The 19,108-nt window shown below is 39.6% G+C and overlaps 1 protein-coding gene across 1 annotated transcript; it reads left to right on the forward strand.

Moving 5' to 3' along the window:
• Positions 1–2,878: 2,878 nt before the first annotated feature.
• On the forward strand, positions 2,879–17,147 carry greb1 (growth regulating estrogen receptor binding 1). The gene is made up of 33 exons (XM_055154318.1): positions 2,879–3,032; positions 3,125–3,238; positions 3,329–3,505; positions 3,579–3,761; positions 5,216–5,317; positions 5,395–5,523; positions 5,930–6,070; positions 6,165–6,287; positions 6,605–6,790; positions 6,877–7,013; positions 7,109–7,385; positions 7,475–7,603; positions 7,691–7,900; positions 8,256–8,453; positions 9,089–9,272; positions 9,680–9,863; positions 9,949–10,085; positions 10,169–10,520; positions 10,764–10,879; positions 11,212–11,417; positions 11,498–12,008; positions 12,079–12,235; positions 12,317–12,419; positions 12,508–12,663; positions 12,768–12,904; positions 12,992–13,153; positions 13,374–13,578; positions 14,109–14,271; positions 14,375–14,493; positions 15,143–15,375; positions 15,941–16,141; positions 16,226–16,364; positions 16,984–17,147. Exons 1-33 carry the CDS (start codon positions 2,879–2,881, stop codon positions 17,145–17,147), a joined length of 5,889 nt encoding a protein of 1,962 aa, XP_055010293.1.
• The last annotated feature ends 1,961 nt before the right edge of the window (positions 17,148–19,108 follow it).

The raw sequence follows: 19,108 nt of genomic DNA on the forward strand, positions 1-19,108 counted from the left end.
GCCCAGGGCCACTGCTCACACAGCATCTGCAGAGCTCAGCTATGTTCAGTGCTTTAGTGATACTGAGGAACTCATGCTACTACAGTGAGCAGCCTTTACTGATTCACTCACACATGTGCACAGAGTATGACTCATCTGATTTTGTGTACATTTGTATAGCACATATATGCATATTTGCTGCTTATAATGTGCTGCTGCTGAATGTTGAGACTGGTGACTCTGGTATGTTTCTGTTTGTGTGTGTGTGTGTGTGTGTGTGTGTGTGTGTGTGTGTGTGTGTGTGTGTGTGTGTGTGTGTGTGTGTGTGTGTGTGTGTGTGTGTGTGGTGTGGGTGTGTGTGTGTGTGTGTGTGAGTGTGAGTGTGTGAATGTGTATATATTTGGTATGCAGGCCTGGCCCAAAGAGAAAGAGCCTGGGGTTTTATCTGACCTCTCCCAGAATGACCTTTCACCCCTCAAGACAGGCCCTTTGTGTGTCCAGCGCTGAAGCCCAGGACAGCGTGTGTGTGGGTGTGCGTCTGTGCACATGCGACCGCATTAAAACTTCAGGCCACATCAAAGTCCTACTCAAACATTGTTATTTGGATTCACCTTTGACCTTGTGGTCATGAGACCCCTATAGCTAAAACATGGCTGCAAAATAGAGAATTTTAGGAGCTCTGCATTAATTAGCACAAAGTCCAAGAAATACTGTCATAAATTTGTTGCTATAATATCAGTATTATACAGTTAACTAAAATAATCTTGATTATTCAGATCAAGTCACAATAATACACATAATTTGAGCCATTTTAGATGCAAAATCAAGCCAATTCAATTGAACCTAAATTCCACAAGAGTAGCCTACATCTAAATGTTGCTGTGTATATGACATGGTGACAATGATTGATGACTGATGATAAATGATTGTTAAATCATGATGTTTCTTCTCTTCTGCTTGGTATTTACTAATCTTATATTGTAATATCTCTCTATATAAATATAACCTTTCCAGCTTTAATCAAGGCAAATCAAACATATTTCTAGCCAACTTATAAATATATAGAATTAATTAGCCATTAAAAATGACTTTGTGTTAATATCTTCATATAGTGTTGTGGTTTAACTTTACACTCAGGGTCTAAGGTTGTGGTGGGAACGGTCTACAGGGGTCATAAAGCAGCACAATAGTGTCTCTCTCCCCAGGGTGAAAGAGAGACAGAAAGAGAAGAAAAGGAGGAGGGGTATTAAAGGATCTGGCACTTCCACATGTGGGAGAGGGAGTGAGAGAGAGGGGAGGGGGTGTCAACAAAGCTTGGCTAAAACACTTAATACACTACTTATATCCTAGTTTTCAGACAATTATGTTTAACTTTTTTGTAAAAATCATAGCCCATAAAATTCATAGCATAGAAGTAAAGATTTTAGCTCACAATTATGGAATACAGCTTCTTTTTGTTTAATCTACTTCCTGTGTGTTCCCCGGTTGCCTGGTTGTAAATAAAAGCGTCTCTTTAGTCTAAGGTGTGATTGCTTCCTTGAGTGCTGGTTAGGATATGACAGGGCTTTTTGTCTGCAGCCTCAGTCTGTCTGCACTGTGGTGCTGGGGCTTTGAAAGTCTTTTAACATATGAAAGTCTGGAGGCTGTAAGGTGTCTGTGTGCACAAATTATGTGTGAGAGGCACAGGGCTAAAACCGTGAATAAGGCAATTGGCACTGTTGTATTAGCTGGTGTGATTTAAGGCAGAAATGTTGACAGCTAGTTGTATAAAGTTGAATATGTATTTTAATGGGTTAAATCTTGGTTGGTTGGCCTGTCACAATAATTACTATACAGACAGGTAATTATTATTGTTTCAAAATATTTTGGTGTAATATATCACTATCAAAATGTCTTATGGTGACAGGCCTTGTGTTTTTTTTATTTGAAGACTGTGGCCCTATACCAGGATTTATTATGGGCAGCAATAAGACATTTTGACCCAGTAATCTGACTAGCCTTTAATTAAGAGGACCTGCAAGTTGTAAGTGACAGTTACGTGCTATGTGTGTGTAGTGCCTAGCATTTGGCCAGTCAAAGGATGTGGTATGTCTCTCCCTGTCTAGTTATTTCACCATTGACTTGTGTAATAATAACTGTATCTGATGGGATCGACACATTCTGAAGCTTGATATATTGCTACAGAGAAATATTGCGATAAATATAATGTTGAAAATACTTTATGCCTTTGTGACAAAGCAGGATAATCCCAGGAAACCAATTTTTAAATAGACAGTATAATTTAAAAGCCTGAGCTGCAACAAATAAATGGTAGAATGATCAGTCATAGCAGTTATTTAGTCAACTCTCTAGAGCTCAGAGCTCATTATATTACATAAAAATAACAAAAACCTCCCCACTATTGCGAAGAAAAAGTACCCATGATAAATATTGAGCCTCAAAATATCTTGTTCCAGCATTCATATAGGGGGCAATAAGTTGATATTGTAATAATTGTGACAGGCCTATGAGTACTCACAAATTGAGTTCTACAGTGTGAGGTTGTTGAATAAAAAGTACTTTCTAAGTGGTTGAGAATTTATGAGCAGAAAAGAATAAAGAGACCAGAGATGCTGGAGAGAAAAAAACAGAGGGAGTTGTGTCTGCCGTAGGTCAGGGTGCCCTGACTCTGTTATTGCATCTGATTTTATGGCATGCTGTGTGGATAAGAGCCATCTCTCTGGAACTACAGTACTGTTTATGTGTTAATAGCCACGTGTGCCTGGAATCATCTGTGTGTGTGTGTTTCCACTGTGGGTTTGTCTCTAAGCCACACAAAAACACACAATATACCACATTTCTAATATTTATCTTTTTTAAATTGTTTTATTTTCATCTATTTTTCTTTGGCAAGGCACCAATGGGGAATTCCTATGCAGGCCAGCTGCGGACCACGCGTTTTGAGGAGGTCCTTCATAACTCCATTGAAGCGTCTCTCAGGTCCAACACTGTAGTGCCTCGGCCTGTGTTTGCACAGCTGTATCTGGAAACTGAGCGGCCGCTAACACAAAACGGTACACTTGTCCATAAAACCTAAGTTACTGCGTTGTCTAATAAAAGTTAATATTGTTTTATAGAACAGCATTATTGACTGTAATATTTGCAGGTCGAGCAGAAAACAATGATTACTATGATGACGAAGAAGAGGGCTCAGACTCAAACAGCCCTCCAATACCATATCAGATGAAGCCTCCTCCTGAAGGCTCCTGTACAACAGATGGTACGTATAGTTTATATACTGTACTCCTGCTCCACTTTGATCAAAGGAATCTACATAAGTAAATAATGATTGTTTTTATTATTGGTGCAGGGTTCTGTCAGGCAGGACGAGATCTTCGTTTGGCATCTTTGGCATCAGCTCCTCTAGATGTGCCTCCTGGTTTTATACTGGTTGGAGTAAAATCTCACTCTCTCCAAGACAACGTGTTGGTGTGTGCTGTAGATCACCGCTTTCTGCCTGATGAACAGGGCTGCAATGCACTGCTGGGTGAGAAAAGAGATAGTAACACAACATTCAAAAATGAATAAAAAAATCTGACTAAAATCTGGAGCTCTTTTAGGTTTTCTTGGAAACTGCATGGGTTGTGGACAGCAGGGCTTCCGCTATTTTACAGAGTTTGCCAACCACATTAACCTGAAGCTGAGCACCCAGCCCAAAAAACAGAAGCACTTAAAGTATAATTTGCATCGTAATAACAATGGAGTCCTGGTCAAAGGAGCTCCCATCTGCTGGAGAGGGCATGGTGAGTGTCACAGAATCTAATAAGAAACCAGAAAAGCTTTTGTCCCTAGTTTTGTATGTACACATCGCAACACCTTAACTCACCTGTGCACTGAACTGGCCAGCTGGACAGGTTGGGAAAAAGCAGAGGTGAAAGTTGAACCATGGTTTGAAATTAGAAACCATGGCTTTTTTGTTAGACTTAGACAAAAGGCTTAGACAGACTTTATTGATCCACAAGGGAAATTATTTAGACATCACAATATAATGTAATAACAATGAGTAAAAATATAAATGGTAATAATACATTCTAAATAAGTAGCAAAAAGATAACAAGAGACAGGTGTCAAATAAGGCATAATTATATAAATGTATATGTACAAGTCAAAATAAATTAGAAAGATAAGTAATAAAATATAAAAAAGTCAGTTATATACAAGAGGTCATAGGAGGTCACAGCAACAATGATATGATTGACAGGACAATGGGTTATCCGTTACACAAGGGTGAGTTGTACAGTTGTAGAGAGTATTATCTGTTACATAAAGGTGAGTTGTTGTACAGTTGTATGGAGTATGGTATGACTGTAGGCCTGTATCTCTCACTGTTTGAGCAGAGCTGCTCCCCCAGCAGACAACAGCCAAGTACAGGGCGCTGGCTACCACAGACTGGTAGAAGATCTCCAGTAACTTGCTGCAGATATTGAAAGACCTGAGCTTTCTCAGGAAGTAGAGTCTACTCATGCTCTTCTTGCACAAAGCATTATTGTTCTCCCTCCAGTCCAGCCTGTTGTTCACTTGGAGGCCAAGGTACTTGTAGCATTCCACTATTTCCAAGTCATGGCCCTGGATGGAGACGGGCTCCAAAGGTGTCCTATTTTTCCCCAAGTCAATCACCAGTTCCTTGGTCTTGTCAACATTCAGTAGCAGATGTTTTGCCCTGGGACCACTCCAGAAAGTTTGCAATCAAAGTCCTGTACTCCAGCTCCTGTCCATCTCTGATACACCTAACCACTGCAGTCTTCAGAGAACTTCTGCAAGTGGCAGGACCCGGAGCTGTACTGGAAATCAGAAAATAAATACAATTATGCAGTATATATTAGACTTGGACTTGGACACAAAGTATCCAAAAGGGAAATTATTTGGACATAATAGCTCACGCATCAAAATAAGTATGATAATGAAGAGCAAAAATATAAATGGTAATAATAGATTCAAAATAAGTAGCAAAACTAGCAAAAGACTGGTGTCAAATAAGGCAGAATTATATAATTGTATAAGTAAAAAGAAAATGCAGAAATATAGTAATACAAATATATCTCAGCTATATACAGGAAATTGGAAGGAGAGTGCAAAGATTAAATAATGATTGACAGGACATAAGGTTATCTGTTACATAGTGGTGAGTTGTTGTACAGCTGCATGGAGTATGATTGCTAAACAGCATATAGACATAATTTTTGCATGGTGTTTTCAGATGGCAGAATAAGACAGCTAGAGTCTAACTTGTTGGAGGGACAAATGCCAGTGCCGCCACCACCAAACATGACACTCACTCATCTAACAGTTGGCTACACAGGTAATACTAGCTGCACTGAGAAAAATATCTTATTACCTTTGCTTAAGTTATTAAATCATTTCTCATATGTTTTTTAGGCTCACATGTGGACCAAGTGAGTCAGATTGTTGAGGCTTCTCACTCACTACAAAATGGTGGTGATCCAGTTCCACCTATTAATCCTACATCTTCAAACCAGGCTGGTCCTGGGAGAGTTACATCTACAGGTTAATCTTTATGTCATGTTTACACTTTTAGTTTGTTACGTTAGTGACGTAGCCTCTGTTAGTTAACAGTAAATAGGGGAAAGCATTGTTGGCATTGTTATGTTAATTAGACTAAAGCCTGTTAGACTTTCTGAAAGGGGTGTCTTTTTGTTATCCCTGTTTTCTCCTCCCTTTTCCTCTTACTGTTACTTCTAAATATTAGGGACTATAAAATGTCCCTTTTGTTGTTTTCTGTCTTGCATTCCTGTTCAAAGAAAAGCTTCCTTCCTGTTTGTACTGCCTGTTCATATCGCACAGTTAAAACCAGGACACATAGGAATACTATGATATACTTTGATAGAAGACATGTTTGTTTGCATTATTTCATAGTAATTACATCTTATTTAGAATATTTTTATATTTTAAGGAGTTCCTGCAAATGCTGGCCCACCAAAAAAAAGACATAAGGGCTGGTCTCCTGAGTCGTCATCTACAAATACAGTTTCAGAAAATTCCAAATCATCACCACAGTTAGCAGTATCACAAAACACAAATGGAGTCCGGGCAGGTATAACCTGTACATTACGAATATATTGTATCATATGTTGTTTAAACTAAACCATATGTTTATCCTTTGTTTGTCTTTGTTTTCATTCATTTAGAGATAGAAACCCTGTTAAGTTCATCACAAGGGTCTTTACCATCCCTGTCTGTGCCTGGACTGTCTGTGATAGTCCCTGATCAGCTGCTTCAGACCTGCAGGCTACAACCTGTCATCTTCAAAGGTCAGGAACCTCCCAGACCTTCTGTCTAGTTTTACTGTATATTCAGTAAATTACACCAAGGCGAATGGCATCAGGATGGTGGGATGTTCTTCAGGTCATGACCCCTTATAATTGTTAGCCATTAGACAGAGCAGGTAAACGGGTAAGGTGAAGTAAAAATAAGCAGATGGCTTTTTGGTTTCCCACAGTTATCACATTGCTTTGTAGCTCTGAATATGAGATGGGACTTTCAGCTGTTATATTGTGAATACACTATTCCTTGTTAGTTTTGCTGATTTGTTTTCATGAAGACGACTATAAATATTTCTGTATCGTAGGTCATGGGCCTCTCCCTCAGTTTACTGGGAACACCAGTGACACTCTGGTCAGCTCTCTGCTGCACAGCTGTTATCTGAGCTCTCAGACTCTGCCCAGAGTCTACCAGCATTATGGACCTTCACCCATCCAGCCACTATCCACCGAGATGCAGATACTACTTACTGTTTACTATCTTGTTCAACTGGGTAGGATATATATCAAATGCTCAGGAGATGAAAACAGATAAAGATGACTGGGTAATCATTTCCTCCATATTTCTCTCTTTTTTAAGGCCCTGAACAAGTTCCTCTTATTGAGGATTTGGAGCAGATATTTATGCGATCATGGAGGGAGTCTCACCTGAGTGAGATTAGGCAATACCAGCAGCCCCAGACACCCACCACACAAGGCCGGCATTATGGCCTAGAGGTTAGAGGCATACTTCCTTCTCTATCGCTGAAGTGCGGTGAAATCTAACAGAAATCTATAGGTTCATATTTCTAACTTGTACATATCTATTTTAGGTCCCAGCAGCAGTGGCCGGGGTTCCACAGCATCTGTCCCTCCCACCACAAGGCCAACAGCCCTTGACCCCCAGCCAGCTCCCTTGGCTGGCTCAGCTGGCTGCTTCGTCCTGTGGGGAGGGTCTGATTGTGCTTGGGGAGCAGGTCACATCTTTGGCCCAGGGTCTGCAGTTAACATTTAGCAAACTCATGGATGGACATCTCAAAAACACAAGCTATGTGGTCATCATTGTCACTCAACCAGGACAAGAAACCCAATCTTGTGTTGTAGTGACAGGTAAGACTTTATAGTGAAGTTTTGTACATAGAGAAAGTCATTATGATTTTTTTATATTACATAGTTACAAAGTTGTTATTTGGTCACAGGCAAGCACCAATGTCGTGCTTTGGCAGAGAGCATGTTTTCTCCCACTGAGGGTCTAAAGGAGATCAACCAGCAGCTCTCTACTGGTTTTGCCCAAGAGCTCATACAGTATTGTAATGTCCTCGGGCAAGGTTTGTATCTCTACCCTTTTCTGCTGAATCTGATTCATAAGTCTGTCATGTTTAAACAAAAGACATATAATGCACCTTTCCTTTCAGATGGTGATGTGGACTCTATTCTAAACAGTGCTACATTTGATGGCATCGAGTCATCTCCTGTAACAAACAAACAGGAGCCATCTGAGAGGAGCCTGAAAAACACTCCTAGTCCCAAAGACAAACACGGACAGAAGGATTCACCAGCAGAAAATTCCAAAGACGCCCCACGAGTCAAGGACAGAGTCAACAGCCTCAAAGATATCTGCACAGGTGAGGGACATGTTCTGCTCCACATTAAAGACAACATATTATGCTTTCTTGGGGTATTTATCTAAAATGGCTTAATAATAAGAACATTGACTTACTGCTCAAACCTGGGAACTGAGAAACCCCGCCTCCTCATAGCTGTATTTTACAAGCAGCAGATTTTGATTTATATGTTTTTATTGTACAGAGTAGTGGGAGGAGATTATGTGATTATGTGGGTTATATGAAAACATTTTGGAGGTCTTGAGCCTCAAATGCTGGATAATACAGAACTACTCAAAAATGCACACTCAACAATGAACACTTTTGTAACATTACTTTAGATTTGTTTTGATTTTGTTGTTGTTTGTATTCTTAGAATATTTTGTTCAGTGGCGAGAGGTGCGTCCAATCCAACTGGCCGTGGCGAGAAAGCTGCTGTCCCATGTGTGCGCTATCGCAGACTCCAGCACACAGAACTTGGACCTGGGCTCCTTTGACAGGGTCAGCTTCCTCATCCTGGTCCCTCCCTCTGAGGTCACCTTTCAGCAGACAGTGCTGCATCTTTGGAGCTCGGGTTAGTTTTACATTTAGTAAAGGTGAACTATAGCCACGTGTGTAACTTGTCTGATGGAGAATCCTTTGCAATAAAAACACCTAGAATTTAATAGCTGTAATAGATATGACTAATACCTTACTGTAGAAAATACTAGGCAAAGCAAAATGAAACATGAGATAAGAGACCAACCCCCTGACCAGAAAAAATTCCATAGTGCATCTTTAATAGAGTTAATTAATTAATCATTGCATTTATATGGCGCCTTTCAAGACACCTGAAGTGATTTACAGTTCATTGTTTATTCACTCGACAATCAGTGGGGGCAAGCTACTAGTGAATCCACAGCTGCCCTGGGGCAGAGTGACAGAAGCAAGGCTGCCAATCTTTGGCATCAGGCCCTCTGACCACCACCAACACTCATGCACCCTGCACTTTGTTACTAGGCAATGTAGGTGAATGTAGATGCCCCACTGTGGCACGTGGAATTCCCAGTGGTCCTACCTAGGCCCGGCCTTGCTTAGCTTCTGATATCTGACAAGATCAGGCTTTGACAAGCTGGTATGGCCACACCTAGAGTGTGTGTGTACATAGAGTATGCCTGTGTAGTTAATAGTTGCCCTGTTATCTAATTATACACATTTTGTCTCTATTAGGTGTTCTTCGGGAGCTCGGGGGTTTGGAACAGGACTGTGTTTGTCCACGGGATGTTGAGCGCTATGTAGTCAAGATGGATGGTAGCGCACAGGCTCAAATTGATAGACTCATCCAGGAGGCTCATAGTAACTCCTACACACTGTACATTCTCATCCATGACCATGCTCACTGGGATGTCAGCAGGTTTGTGTCACCAAAATAAATTTAATAAAAACTGTTTGATAAATAGGTCTGTCACAATAACACATTTTCAGCTGTGATTTAAGCAGATTAATTTAAAAAAATATTCTATACTTCAATACTATACATACGTATGTACGGTATTGTTAAAAAAAAATAGCTCCAATAAATGGCACATTGAAACATTTAAGTTGTTTATGTCAATACTGAATCATAGGAGTAACTTAATTTACTCTCTTATCTTATTGCACAGCAACAAAATTAGAAAAGTTCCCCACAAAGAAAAGATACACACAGTATTGAGCCAAAAATATTGTTTTTTACATTATATACTGAACAATAACAATGTAGTATTTATTTTGACTATGCTATTTATGAATAAATCCTGTGTGCTTTGTGGTCTCTTTTAGTGCAACCTACAGTGGCTCAGACTGTGGTTTGGGTTTGGTGGACCAACTCATAAATTCAAGACATGTCCGAGATTCTCCAAACATTTTGATTCTCCATGTCACTTCATTTCCCTTTGCACTACAGACTCAGTACACTCGCATCAGTCCATACAATGAGATCCACTGGCCCTCTGCTTTCAGCAATGTATGAACAGATTAAAATTTATTCAGCATGCTCTTGATCTAGTACCAAATGGGCCAAATATAACTTTATAAATGTGCATGTGTAGGATGTGGACTTGTATCACGAGAGAACCAGATACTTTGGTGTGTCTGAGCTAATAGAGTCAACCCGTTCAGGAGCCAGTCTCCCACTAATGCGATATGACTCTTCATTTGAAAGCATGGCCACAGCTCTTGAAGAAAGGTAAAGTAAAAATCTTTATATATGAATTTATTTAGAGGTTTTTCATATCATATGTCAATGACATAACTCTACTATGTCACCAGGTTTCCCAAGCTGCACAGCGCTGTAATCCGTACCATTGTTTTGATCCAGCATTATTGCATTGCTCTGATGGCGGCTTCTGGCAGAATAAACAGTTCTCACAGTCTTCACAAACACACATCTGTGGAAACTCTGGAGATTGTCCAGTCACTGCTCAGCGCAGCTCAGCAGTGCCCAGCTCACCATGGACACATGGTTCTATTAAGGATCCCGTCTTTGGCTTTGGCAGCATGGGCCCACCAACGCTTATCCCGAGTGAGGAGGCGACTAGGTCTGGAGGACAGCTTTGAGATCATCCTAGGCAATCCTAACCATGCACTGAATATTGGACAAACATTTATTGACCGAATTAAGGTATTGCTTGGTTTTCAGATGACATCACCACATTCTAAAAGCCAATAATATTTATGATAGGGAAACAAAAAAATTTAGTTGTAATACAGTGAGGTCTTCGGTCAGTTTGCTGATAGAAATGATCACCTCCAAGCGTTGTGAATTTATGTTTTGGATATTTCATAAGAATGTAATCAATAAGAAACATATTTATATATAATTTATACGTTCACTATTAAGTTGATTGATTTTTTTTTCTGGCAGATCTGGCTAAAGATTGAGGAGCCTGACTGGGTCCCACGCACATATCTCGAATTAGAAGCTCTTCCCTGTATTCTTATTTTATCAGGAGCTGAGCCACTTGGAGAATCACTACCCAGGTATGCAAAGGGGACATAGCAACTCAAAACAATAAACCACTTGCAAGAACCTTACATGGCAAAAATCAAACTAAAGAAAGAGAGAATAGAGTGTGTTGCATGTGTGAGGGGATGCTGAGAAGATTAAGTGGAGGAGAGGAGTGGCACATTTTGGTTTATAGTTTATAATTTGTAGTGTCATGTGTCCCAGCTCACCATAGACACATGGTTCTCTTTTCTGTTGAATTGTATTTATGTTATGTTATTTTATAAGATGAAAATAATAAACATTTAAATAAAAATGAACAAACCACCTACAAGCAACATTGAGTTGTCATTTTTCCCACCCACAGATCCTTAAAGTATTGTGACCTTCGAGTGGTAAGTTGCTCCTACCTTCAGCGCACTACTCTAGAACAAGAGCTTGGCCTGGCTGCATACCTTGTACAGACAGAATCTCGACCACCACACAACAATGGACCCCGAAGTGACTCCCTGGAGAGCGACGCAGAAAAACTCAGCAGCTCAGAGAACGAAGAAGAGGAGGGGCAGGACAGTGGTAAGTATTAGAATTACATACAGTAGTCACAACAACTTGTCTCCCATGTAGTGCTTGTACAGATTCCCTTTCTTTTACAGAAAACTCCCCTTTGTTATCCAGCCATCAGACTCAATCAGGCTCAGATAATGCGGTCATGGATCCTTTGCCTTCACAAAACACCTCATCAGCCATTGTCCAAAAAGGATCTACAGAAGCAATACTGACTCTCGCTCAACCTCAAACTCAAATTGTTCCTCAGCTTTCCTCTCAGCTACTCCCACACCCCCAGCCAGCACAATACCAAAATCAAGCACAGTGCCAAACACAGGCCCCAGTGGTGTCCCAGCAGCCGACTGTGCCCCCAGTGCAGACAACTCAGCCAATGGTGCCTGGACTGCCTCAGTGGCAAAAATCCAAATCCAGTTCTCCAGACTCTCGCTCTTCCTCCCCCCATTTGAGCTGCTCGTGGGCCCGTGGGGTGATGAGGCCCCCCTCTGTGCTCCTCCCCCGTGCTCTCTATGATATAATCACGGCCAGTGACAGCAGTGGCCTTCCTCGATGTACATCATTTCTACCACACATATCTGTAGCATGGGCAAGCAGCTTCAGGTACAAACACTTTTTGATTTTGTGAAATTGTGTGACCAGTAAAGCTTTAAAAACATATTTTTTTTGTCAGGCCTTTGCTGAGTAAGATGATGACCTGCACAGAACAGTCACTGTATTACCGGCAGTGGACAGTCCCTCGATCCTATCACATGGACACCAGCAACCGCACTGAAGGCCGGTGTGACAACTTCCACCCTCGCCGCCTGCTCCTAAGTGGCCCACCACAGGTACGCTTCTACTATTGACTATCTCAATAGAATATATGTATTTTTTATTTCCAAATAATTCTGATTGATTTCCACTTTCAGGTGGGTAAGACAGGGGCATATCTTCACTTTCTGGGTATTTTGTCTCGGATGTTGATCCGACTAATGGAGGTGGATATCTATGATGAAGAGGACATTAACTACTGTAAGTAACACTGTACATTTGCATAGTTAGTATATACAGTATGAATGTGGATATTGTGAAATATATTTTGGCTTGTGTTCACTTTTAGTGAGCCAGGCAGAAGGAGTACAGTACCACTCATCAAACGCACACTGGCCAAACACAGATGTGATGAAAACAATGCCCTTTGACTACAACATCCATGACCCAAAGTACGAGGACATCAGTGCTGTCTATTGTCCAGGATATAGTCCCAGCACAGAAAGTAATTACTTTAAAATACTTCATAAATGTGATTTACTACATGCCTTTTATTTATATTTTTTTGTACTGTCTGATATTGTACTGACTCTTTGTTGCCTTTCAAAGAATCTCAGGTCCGTCAGGAAGATGTGTACCTGCGCAGAAGAACATCCAGAATCAAGTTGTCCAAATATGCCGCTTACAACACCTATCACCATTGTGAACAATGTCATCAGTATTTAGGTTTCAACCCCAGATACCAGGTCAGCAGAACTAACGTATAAAAACATCACTAACCTGGACTTAACACAGTGTTTTACCAGACTATTTTGTGTTGTGCTGTGTTTCAGATGTATGAGTCGACTCTGCATGCCTTCACATTTACGCACCTCCTGCTCGGAGAGGAGATCCAGCTGTACTTCATCATCCCAAAGTCAAAAGAGCACTACTTCAGTTTCAACAAACATGGAGGGCAGCTGGAGGGCATGAGGCTGCCACTGGCTTCAGATTGGGTACTGTTTTTAGTGGCCTGCATTTTGAATACTTTCACAACAATAGATAAAAAACAGTAGAGGAAGTTGCAATTCTGTTATTTATCCACTAGGTGGTAGTACATACAATATTATAAGCTGCTTATTGCTGAATAATTATACTGTAGATATAGAGATTCTTATAGCAGCTGGTGTATGTATTCTATTCATGTAATACAGTTTGTTTCTTGATACTTTGCAGAGTCCAGACAGCATCAAGAGCCCCATCTTCACCCCAACCACAGGGCGTCATGAACATGGCCTGTTTAACCTCTTTCATGCAATGGATGGAGCCTCACATCTGCATATCTTGGTGGTTAAGGAGTATGAGATGGCTGTCTATAAGAAGTACTGGCCAAACCACATCATGCTGGTTCTGCCTACTGTCTTCAATGGGGCTGGGATAGGTAATTACATGTTTTAACATGTACAGTTAAGGTTGTGCAGTATGTAAAGTTCTGCATTTTTCTGGAGGAAGGTACACTTGCTTGTCTCCATGGAGATGTATTTTTCTTGCCTGGGATGATCCACTATGTCGTTAAACCTAATCTATTCTCCATGGAGACATCAGGAGACACCACCAGGTCAGTTATAGGTCAGAACTATGGAGAGGTGACCTCACTCCCAGTAAGAATACATGTATTTCAAGGTATTTTTGAGCAATAAAAGCACATGTAATTGAGAAAAATGCCATGCTATGGAACATCCGACACAAGCACGTTGTGTACCTTCCTTCAGAAAAGTTATGTAATGCATCTTTAAATTATTATCTTGATAATTTAGTTAAAACCATACAAATGAATTTACTTTGTCTGTTTTAAATAATCTCAGCCCATAGTAAATTTTTAATATTCCATGCCATATTGTTTTTATAGGTTGATATTTTTTTCAATTGATATTTTTTTACGAATACTAGTCTCACATTTTTTGGTGACAGGTGCAGCTCACTTTCTGATCAAAGAGCTTTCGTACCATAACCTTGAGCTGGAGCGCAGCCGTCGGTCGGAGGGTGGGGGCCCCGCGGGAGACGTGTGGCCCTTCATCATCCTGGCAGATGACTCGTGTGTCATGTGGAATGCTGTGGATGTGGACGCTCGCAAGTAAGTCTGCTCACTTAATGTATATAACTTACTACATATTCAGATTGATTATGGTGTTTATAATAAATATGGTGGGATTTAAGTAGTTTCTCTGGTGTCTTAGTGGCCCAGTGGAGCACAGTGTATCACTGAAACAGGTCGTACAGCACATGGAGGCTTGTCCTGAACTAACCCATTATAGTTTGTGTGGAATCAGGAAATGGAGCAGCCATGGACTCACAGGTAAGAGATCTGAAACTATAAACATATTTTAAATAGGTAGCATGTTTTGAGAATTGTGAATTATGAACAATTCTTGGCATCATGACCAAATAAAAGTAAAATGTCTTAAATACTGTATGGGATCAGCTGCATGAAATAAAACTTTCTGAATGATAAAGTGAACCTGATGTAAGTATTAAGTACTGCGATTACATTTAGAATTTTTAAAAGTAGGATTCTGTGCTCACATGTGTAAACAGCCTCAGATCCATGAGCATTAACATTTGAGAGAAAACTGAAATATGAACAGCTAAACTAACCCAAAAATTCCATACATTTCCATGTTCAAACTACAAGTACAACAAGATTTTCTATTAAAAGATTGGATATATTGTTCGTTACAGAGAATATGCTATTATTTAAATTATTGCAGCCTTCACCCAAATTGCAATTTAGTTTCAGTTGTTGTGCAGCCCTACTTTACATTTAAGTTTACTTGACTTTTTTAAGTATTACAAAGAAACTGCAAGTACAGTGATTATTTTTTATTTACTCTTTTTTTTGTATTTACTCTTCATTATTTTCACATGAATAGATAAAGCGAGAAGTGTTACCTGATTAAGCAAGTAATATTGGCACGCCTAATATTAAGTTGATGTGTTACCTGCAGGTTTTAAACACATGGGTCCCTTTTCTCGGGGCCACCTTCACGACTTTTTCCTACTGAACGTGGACCGCAGTCAGAGTGTGCAGTACGACCAAAACCGCTTCACGTGTCACGACGTGGACTTCACCCTCAGGCTCCACAGCGCTGGACTGCTCCTCTGTCGATTCAATGGCTTCAGTGTCATGAAGAAGCAAATCGCTATTGGAGGATACAGGACATTTATTATCAAGACCAAGGTAAAAGTCAATAGTTGTTCTACATTATATTCAAGTCTGTTGCTCCATATTGACAAGGCCCCATGTTATGTTCCTTGTGATTAGGGATGTCATGATACAAAACTTTAGTGTTACATAATAATATTGTTATTTTTTTGTAGTATTATTATTATTATTACACAGTGACCAATGAAATAGTGAAATTCTTTTCTTTCCTTCATATTGCCTTAAAATAACCACTTCTGTGGTGTGCCTGCAGCTTTCTGATTCTGAAAAGTACAAAATATGAGTTTTATTGTTTGTCCTATAAATTAAATCAAATTGACTTTTTTTGCTTCTAGATTCTCACAGTTATTATTTATTACTTTGTACATTTACATTGTGATCTATATAATCCTGAGGATTTATATCCTAACATTCCAACTTGTGAATATATTGTATTTGAAAATATTTTTATTCTTGTACAGCTGCTTTTTGGAAAGAGAAAAAAACATGTCTAGAAGTTGTAGAATTATTACAGCATAAATTATTGTATGCTAGTATTAATGCAAGCTTCTAAAGTCCTATTTTTATTTTCCATTCCAAGATGACAGATGTTCCAACCTCAGTGGGCCCCTCACAGTACGTCTGTGCCCCCGACAGTAAACACCTCTTTTTAGCCACACCGGCTCAACTGCTCCTGGAGAAATACCTACAGCACACGAGCCAAAAACTGTTCCCGCTCAGCATCAAGAACTACGCCCACCCCGTGCTCTCTGTGGACTGTTATCTCAACCTGGGGCCTGAGGTACTATTTATTCACTTCTGTATACTCACATAGTTCTTATTTTTGTTTGTTTATCCTGGCTAATAATATTTTCCCCTTGTGCAGGTGACTGTGTGTTTTGTTAGCTCAAGACCTCATGCCATTAACATCACCACCACTGGTCTGCTTTTCAGTGGACTTTTGCTTTGTTTCACTGATTCTTTTGTAACGCCTGGATTCCTCAAGAAGTTTACCTTCCTCAAAGGTAGAACTGACTTAAGTAGTTAAAGGTCCTATGTTACACAAAATTGACTCCTGTTAACTTTAAGTCATGTTATAATGTTGTTACCTCACCAAAAACATAGGAGTTGGAGTTGTGTTTTGTTTCATTCACACATGTTTGAGTAATCCTTATTAGTTTGTCTGCATCTCCAAAATGCTCTGTTCCACCTTGTGCTGTAGTTTTCAAGTTAACAGCTACCTTTCACCTTTAGTTCAGCAGAGATTGGAAATTCCAGGGCTGAAACCATCCAAATGATCCTAGTGTATTGGTGTTTAAAAATACAGTGGGGCACTTCCCTTATCACCACATTGACATCACAAGGTGGAACAGTGTGTTCTGTTTGAGGGATGAACTCAGCCTAAATATGCAGGATTTGTGTGTTAAACAAGTGTGAATGAAACAAAACACGACTCCAGGTCTGTTGTTTATACTGAGGAAACAACATTATAACAAATCAAAAAGCCTAATATGGCTCCTTTAATCAGTTCCATGTCATGTAATCACTATGAATTGTAAATAAATGAATAAAGGCAAAAGTCAAGGACACATATATAAGAATGTGATATCATGCCAAATAAAGTGTTGTGCTGTGTACCTGTAGGTGCGACTCTGTGTGTAATCGGGGCTGACCGTAGCTCCCTGAGGCACACAGTGGGCAGACTTGAGCTGGAGGAGGAGTGGAGATTCAGACTGAGCGATGAGTTTCAGACTGCAAACTCCAAAGAGGACCGGCCCCTGTTCTTCCTCACAGGAAAACACATCTAACTCCTGTAAACATGTGGCCAGGGCTCACTCATCCTGAGAGGAATGTACAGTATAATTGCACTACAGCTAGAAGAAAACAATCTGAAGGAGCATTATTTAAGTGACTAACTTATATCAAAAAGTTGTCTAGCTGCTTTCAAGACAACTGTATGAAGCACATAAAAGGAACAATTGTACTGAAGTGTGTGTTAGCCAAGACATCATCAAAACCCTATGTAAAAATCATGTGGCCTTTCTTTATAAGATACCACTGTCTCTTTTTGCTTTTACCCAAATTTGCCAAATGCTTTTTGCATTCTGTTATAGAGATGCTTTACATTTATTACCTTTATTGTTACTCTATAACTTTGTAATTCTCAGGGACCAATTTTCATTTTTTAGAGGCAAAACGATTGTTAATGTTAACTTGATGAATACAAGCGTATTAGGTTTAAAGGATTCTCTTCAAGTGTTTGCACTGTATCTCAGTGGGCTGGTATGTTTTAACATATTTTCTCAGGTTGAATTGTGTGGCAAGTACTTATGTACTGTGTGTATTAAACCTGTCAAGGGTTGCTAATAATACTTTTCATATACTGTTATGAATGCTATATTTGCGTGCTGCAGGAGCAATACTGTGTATTGGAAACATTTCAATGTACAGTTTGGTTTTTATATTGTAAATTGTTCAAGATCTGTTGCTTGTTTTGTGATTCACAAATATGTTTTTAAATGATGTTGAATTTATTTCTGAATAAAAACAAGTCAACTCCAAATGCGACTGAAAGAAATGATCATTCATGATTATTCAAAAAGTCTCAGTTCACAAATGAGCTCTGTATGTGCACAGTGTCTGTAATATACAACTACTTGAGATGTGTAGTACACAGATCTGTCCAGCAAGTGGCGCTTTGCACCACGCAAATTATATGATTGTCCCAATTTAGCTGACAGTTTGGGGTATAAAACAGGACGTATTTCCATTGAAATGTGTAAATGTTGTTTTCCTAAGCTCTGTATACTACAGACAATATGTAGGCCTATTATGTTTAATACACAGCAGTGCAGTGCTGACTGTTATGAAGAGGATTCACATTTTTTATATATATATATATTTAAACTTTTGCCTTTTGCCTAGACACATTTAGCTTTTTGATGAGCCTATTTAATGTGATTTATAGCCATGTGCAGGTGGCTCACACACAGCCTATTAGGGTGACGGATTTGACTTTTTGCTTTGACATAAATTGCTTCTTTGATATCTGTCTAAAAGTGTAGACGGTTTCAAATAAACCTACTGACGGCTGTCCTGATCTGACCCTGCATTTCCACTCTCAGGGACATGTAAGGTGAGTTTGATCTGGAATGTCTTGCGTCGAGGCCTATGTAGTTGTGTTAAATTAAAATAAGAGAGAGATGGAGAAATAGTAGCCTAATGTTGTAACAGCAAAATATAGGAATATAAAACTATATGCAATATATATTAAAGTTCAAATATACTATAAAAATAGTTGAGTATGCAATTTCAGTATAGTATTTGGGCAAAGCAACATAGATCTCTCTAGGTTATAACTTACATGGGCAAGAGTCTTCCCAGAAAAGAGTGGAACACAGCTGACTTATTGTTAACCCGCCTCATCCATTAACAACAAAAGGAAAACCATAATATGCGCATTTAATAACTAAATGGTTTTGCTTAATCACTTCTACTAATTCCCCATGTACTTCTACTTCTGTAGACTGTAAAACATCCCTGGAGTATCTGCATCTACAGAAAAATCCTTGTGTGTCTGATACTGAAATGTGTCTTTAGCCCTTAACTTGGATCTGGAGGACCTGTGGCTTCGGCTCTGTGTCCATGTGAAGTCCACTCATCAAACCTCTAAAGCTTCCATCGGTGTCAAGGTATGAATATTTCATTAGCCTACCTTATATTACATTGCATAGTGCCACAAAGGGTTTCTCACAAAAAAAGATCTATT

Source organism: Boleophthalmus pectinirostris, unplaced genomic scaffold (assembly GCF_026225935.1).
Source record: "Boleophthalmus pectinirostris isolate CB_2022bp ecotype Guang Dong unplaced genomic scaffold, ASM2622593v1 HiC_scaffold_19, whole genome shotgun sequence".
NCBI lineage: Eukaryota > Metazoa > Chordata > Actinopteri > Gobiiformes > Gobiidae > Boleophthalmus > Boleophthalmus pectinirostris.

Excerpts from the sequence above, each read along its gene's own strand:
- greb1 (XM_055154318.1), top strand. The coding sequence starts at position 2,879 with ATGGGGAATTCCTATGCAGGCCAGCTGCGGACCACGCGTTTTGAGGAG. Across the intron at positions 5,318-5,394 it reads TCTAACAGTTGGCTACACAG|GCTCACATGTGGACCAAGTG; the intron begins GTAATACTAGCT and ends TATGTTTTTTAG. Across the intron at positions 12,664-12,767 it reads ATATAGTCCCAGCACAGAAA|AATCTCAGGTCCGTCAGGAA; the intron begins GTAATTACTTTA and ends TGCCTTTCAAAG.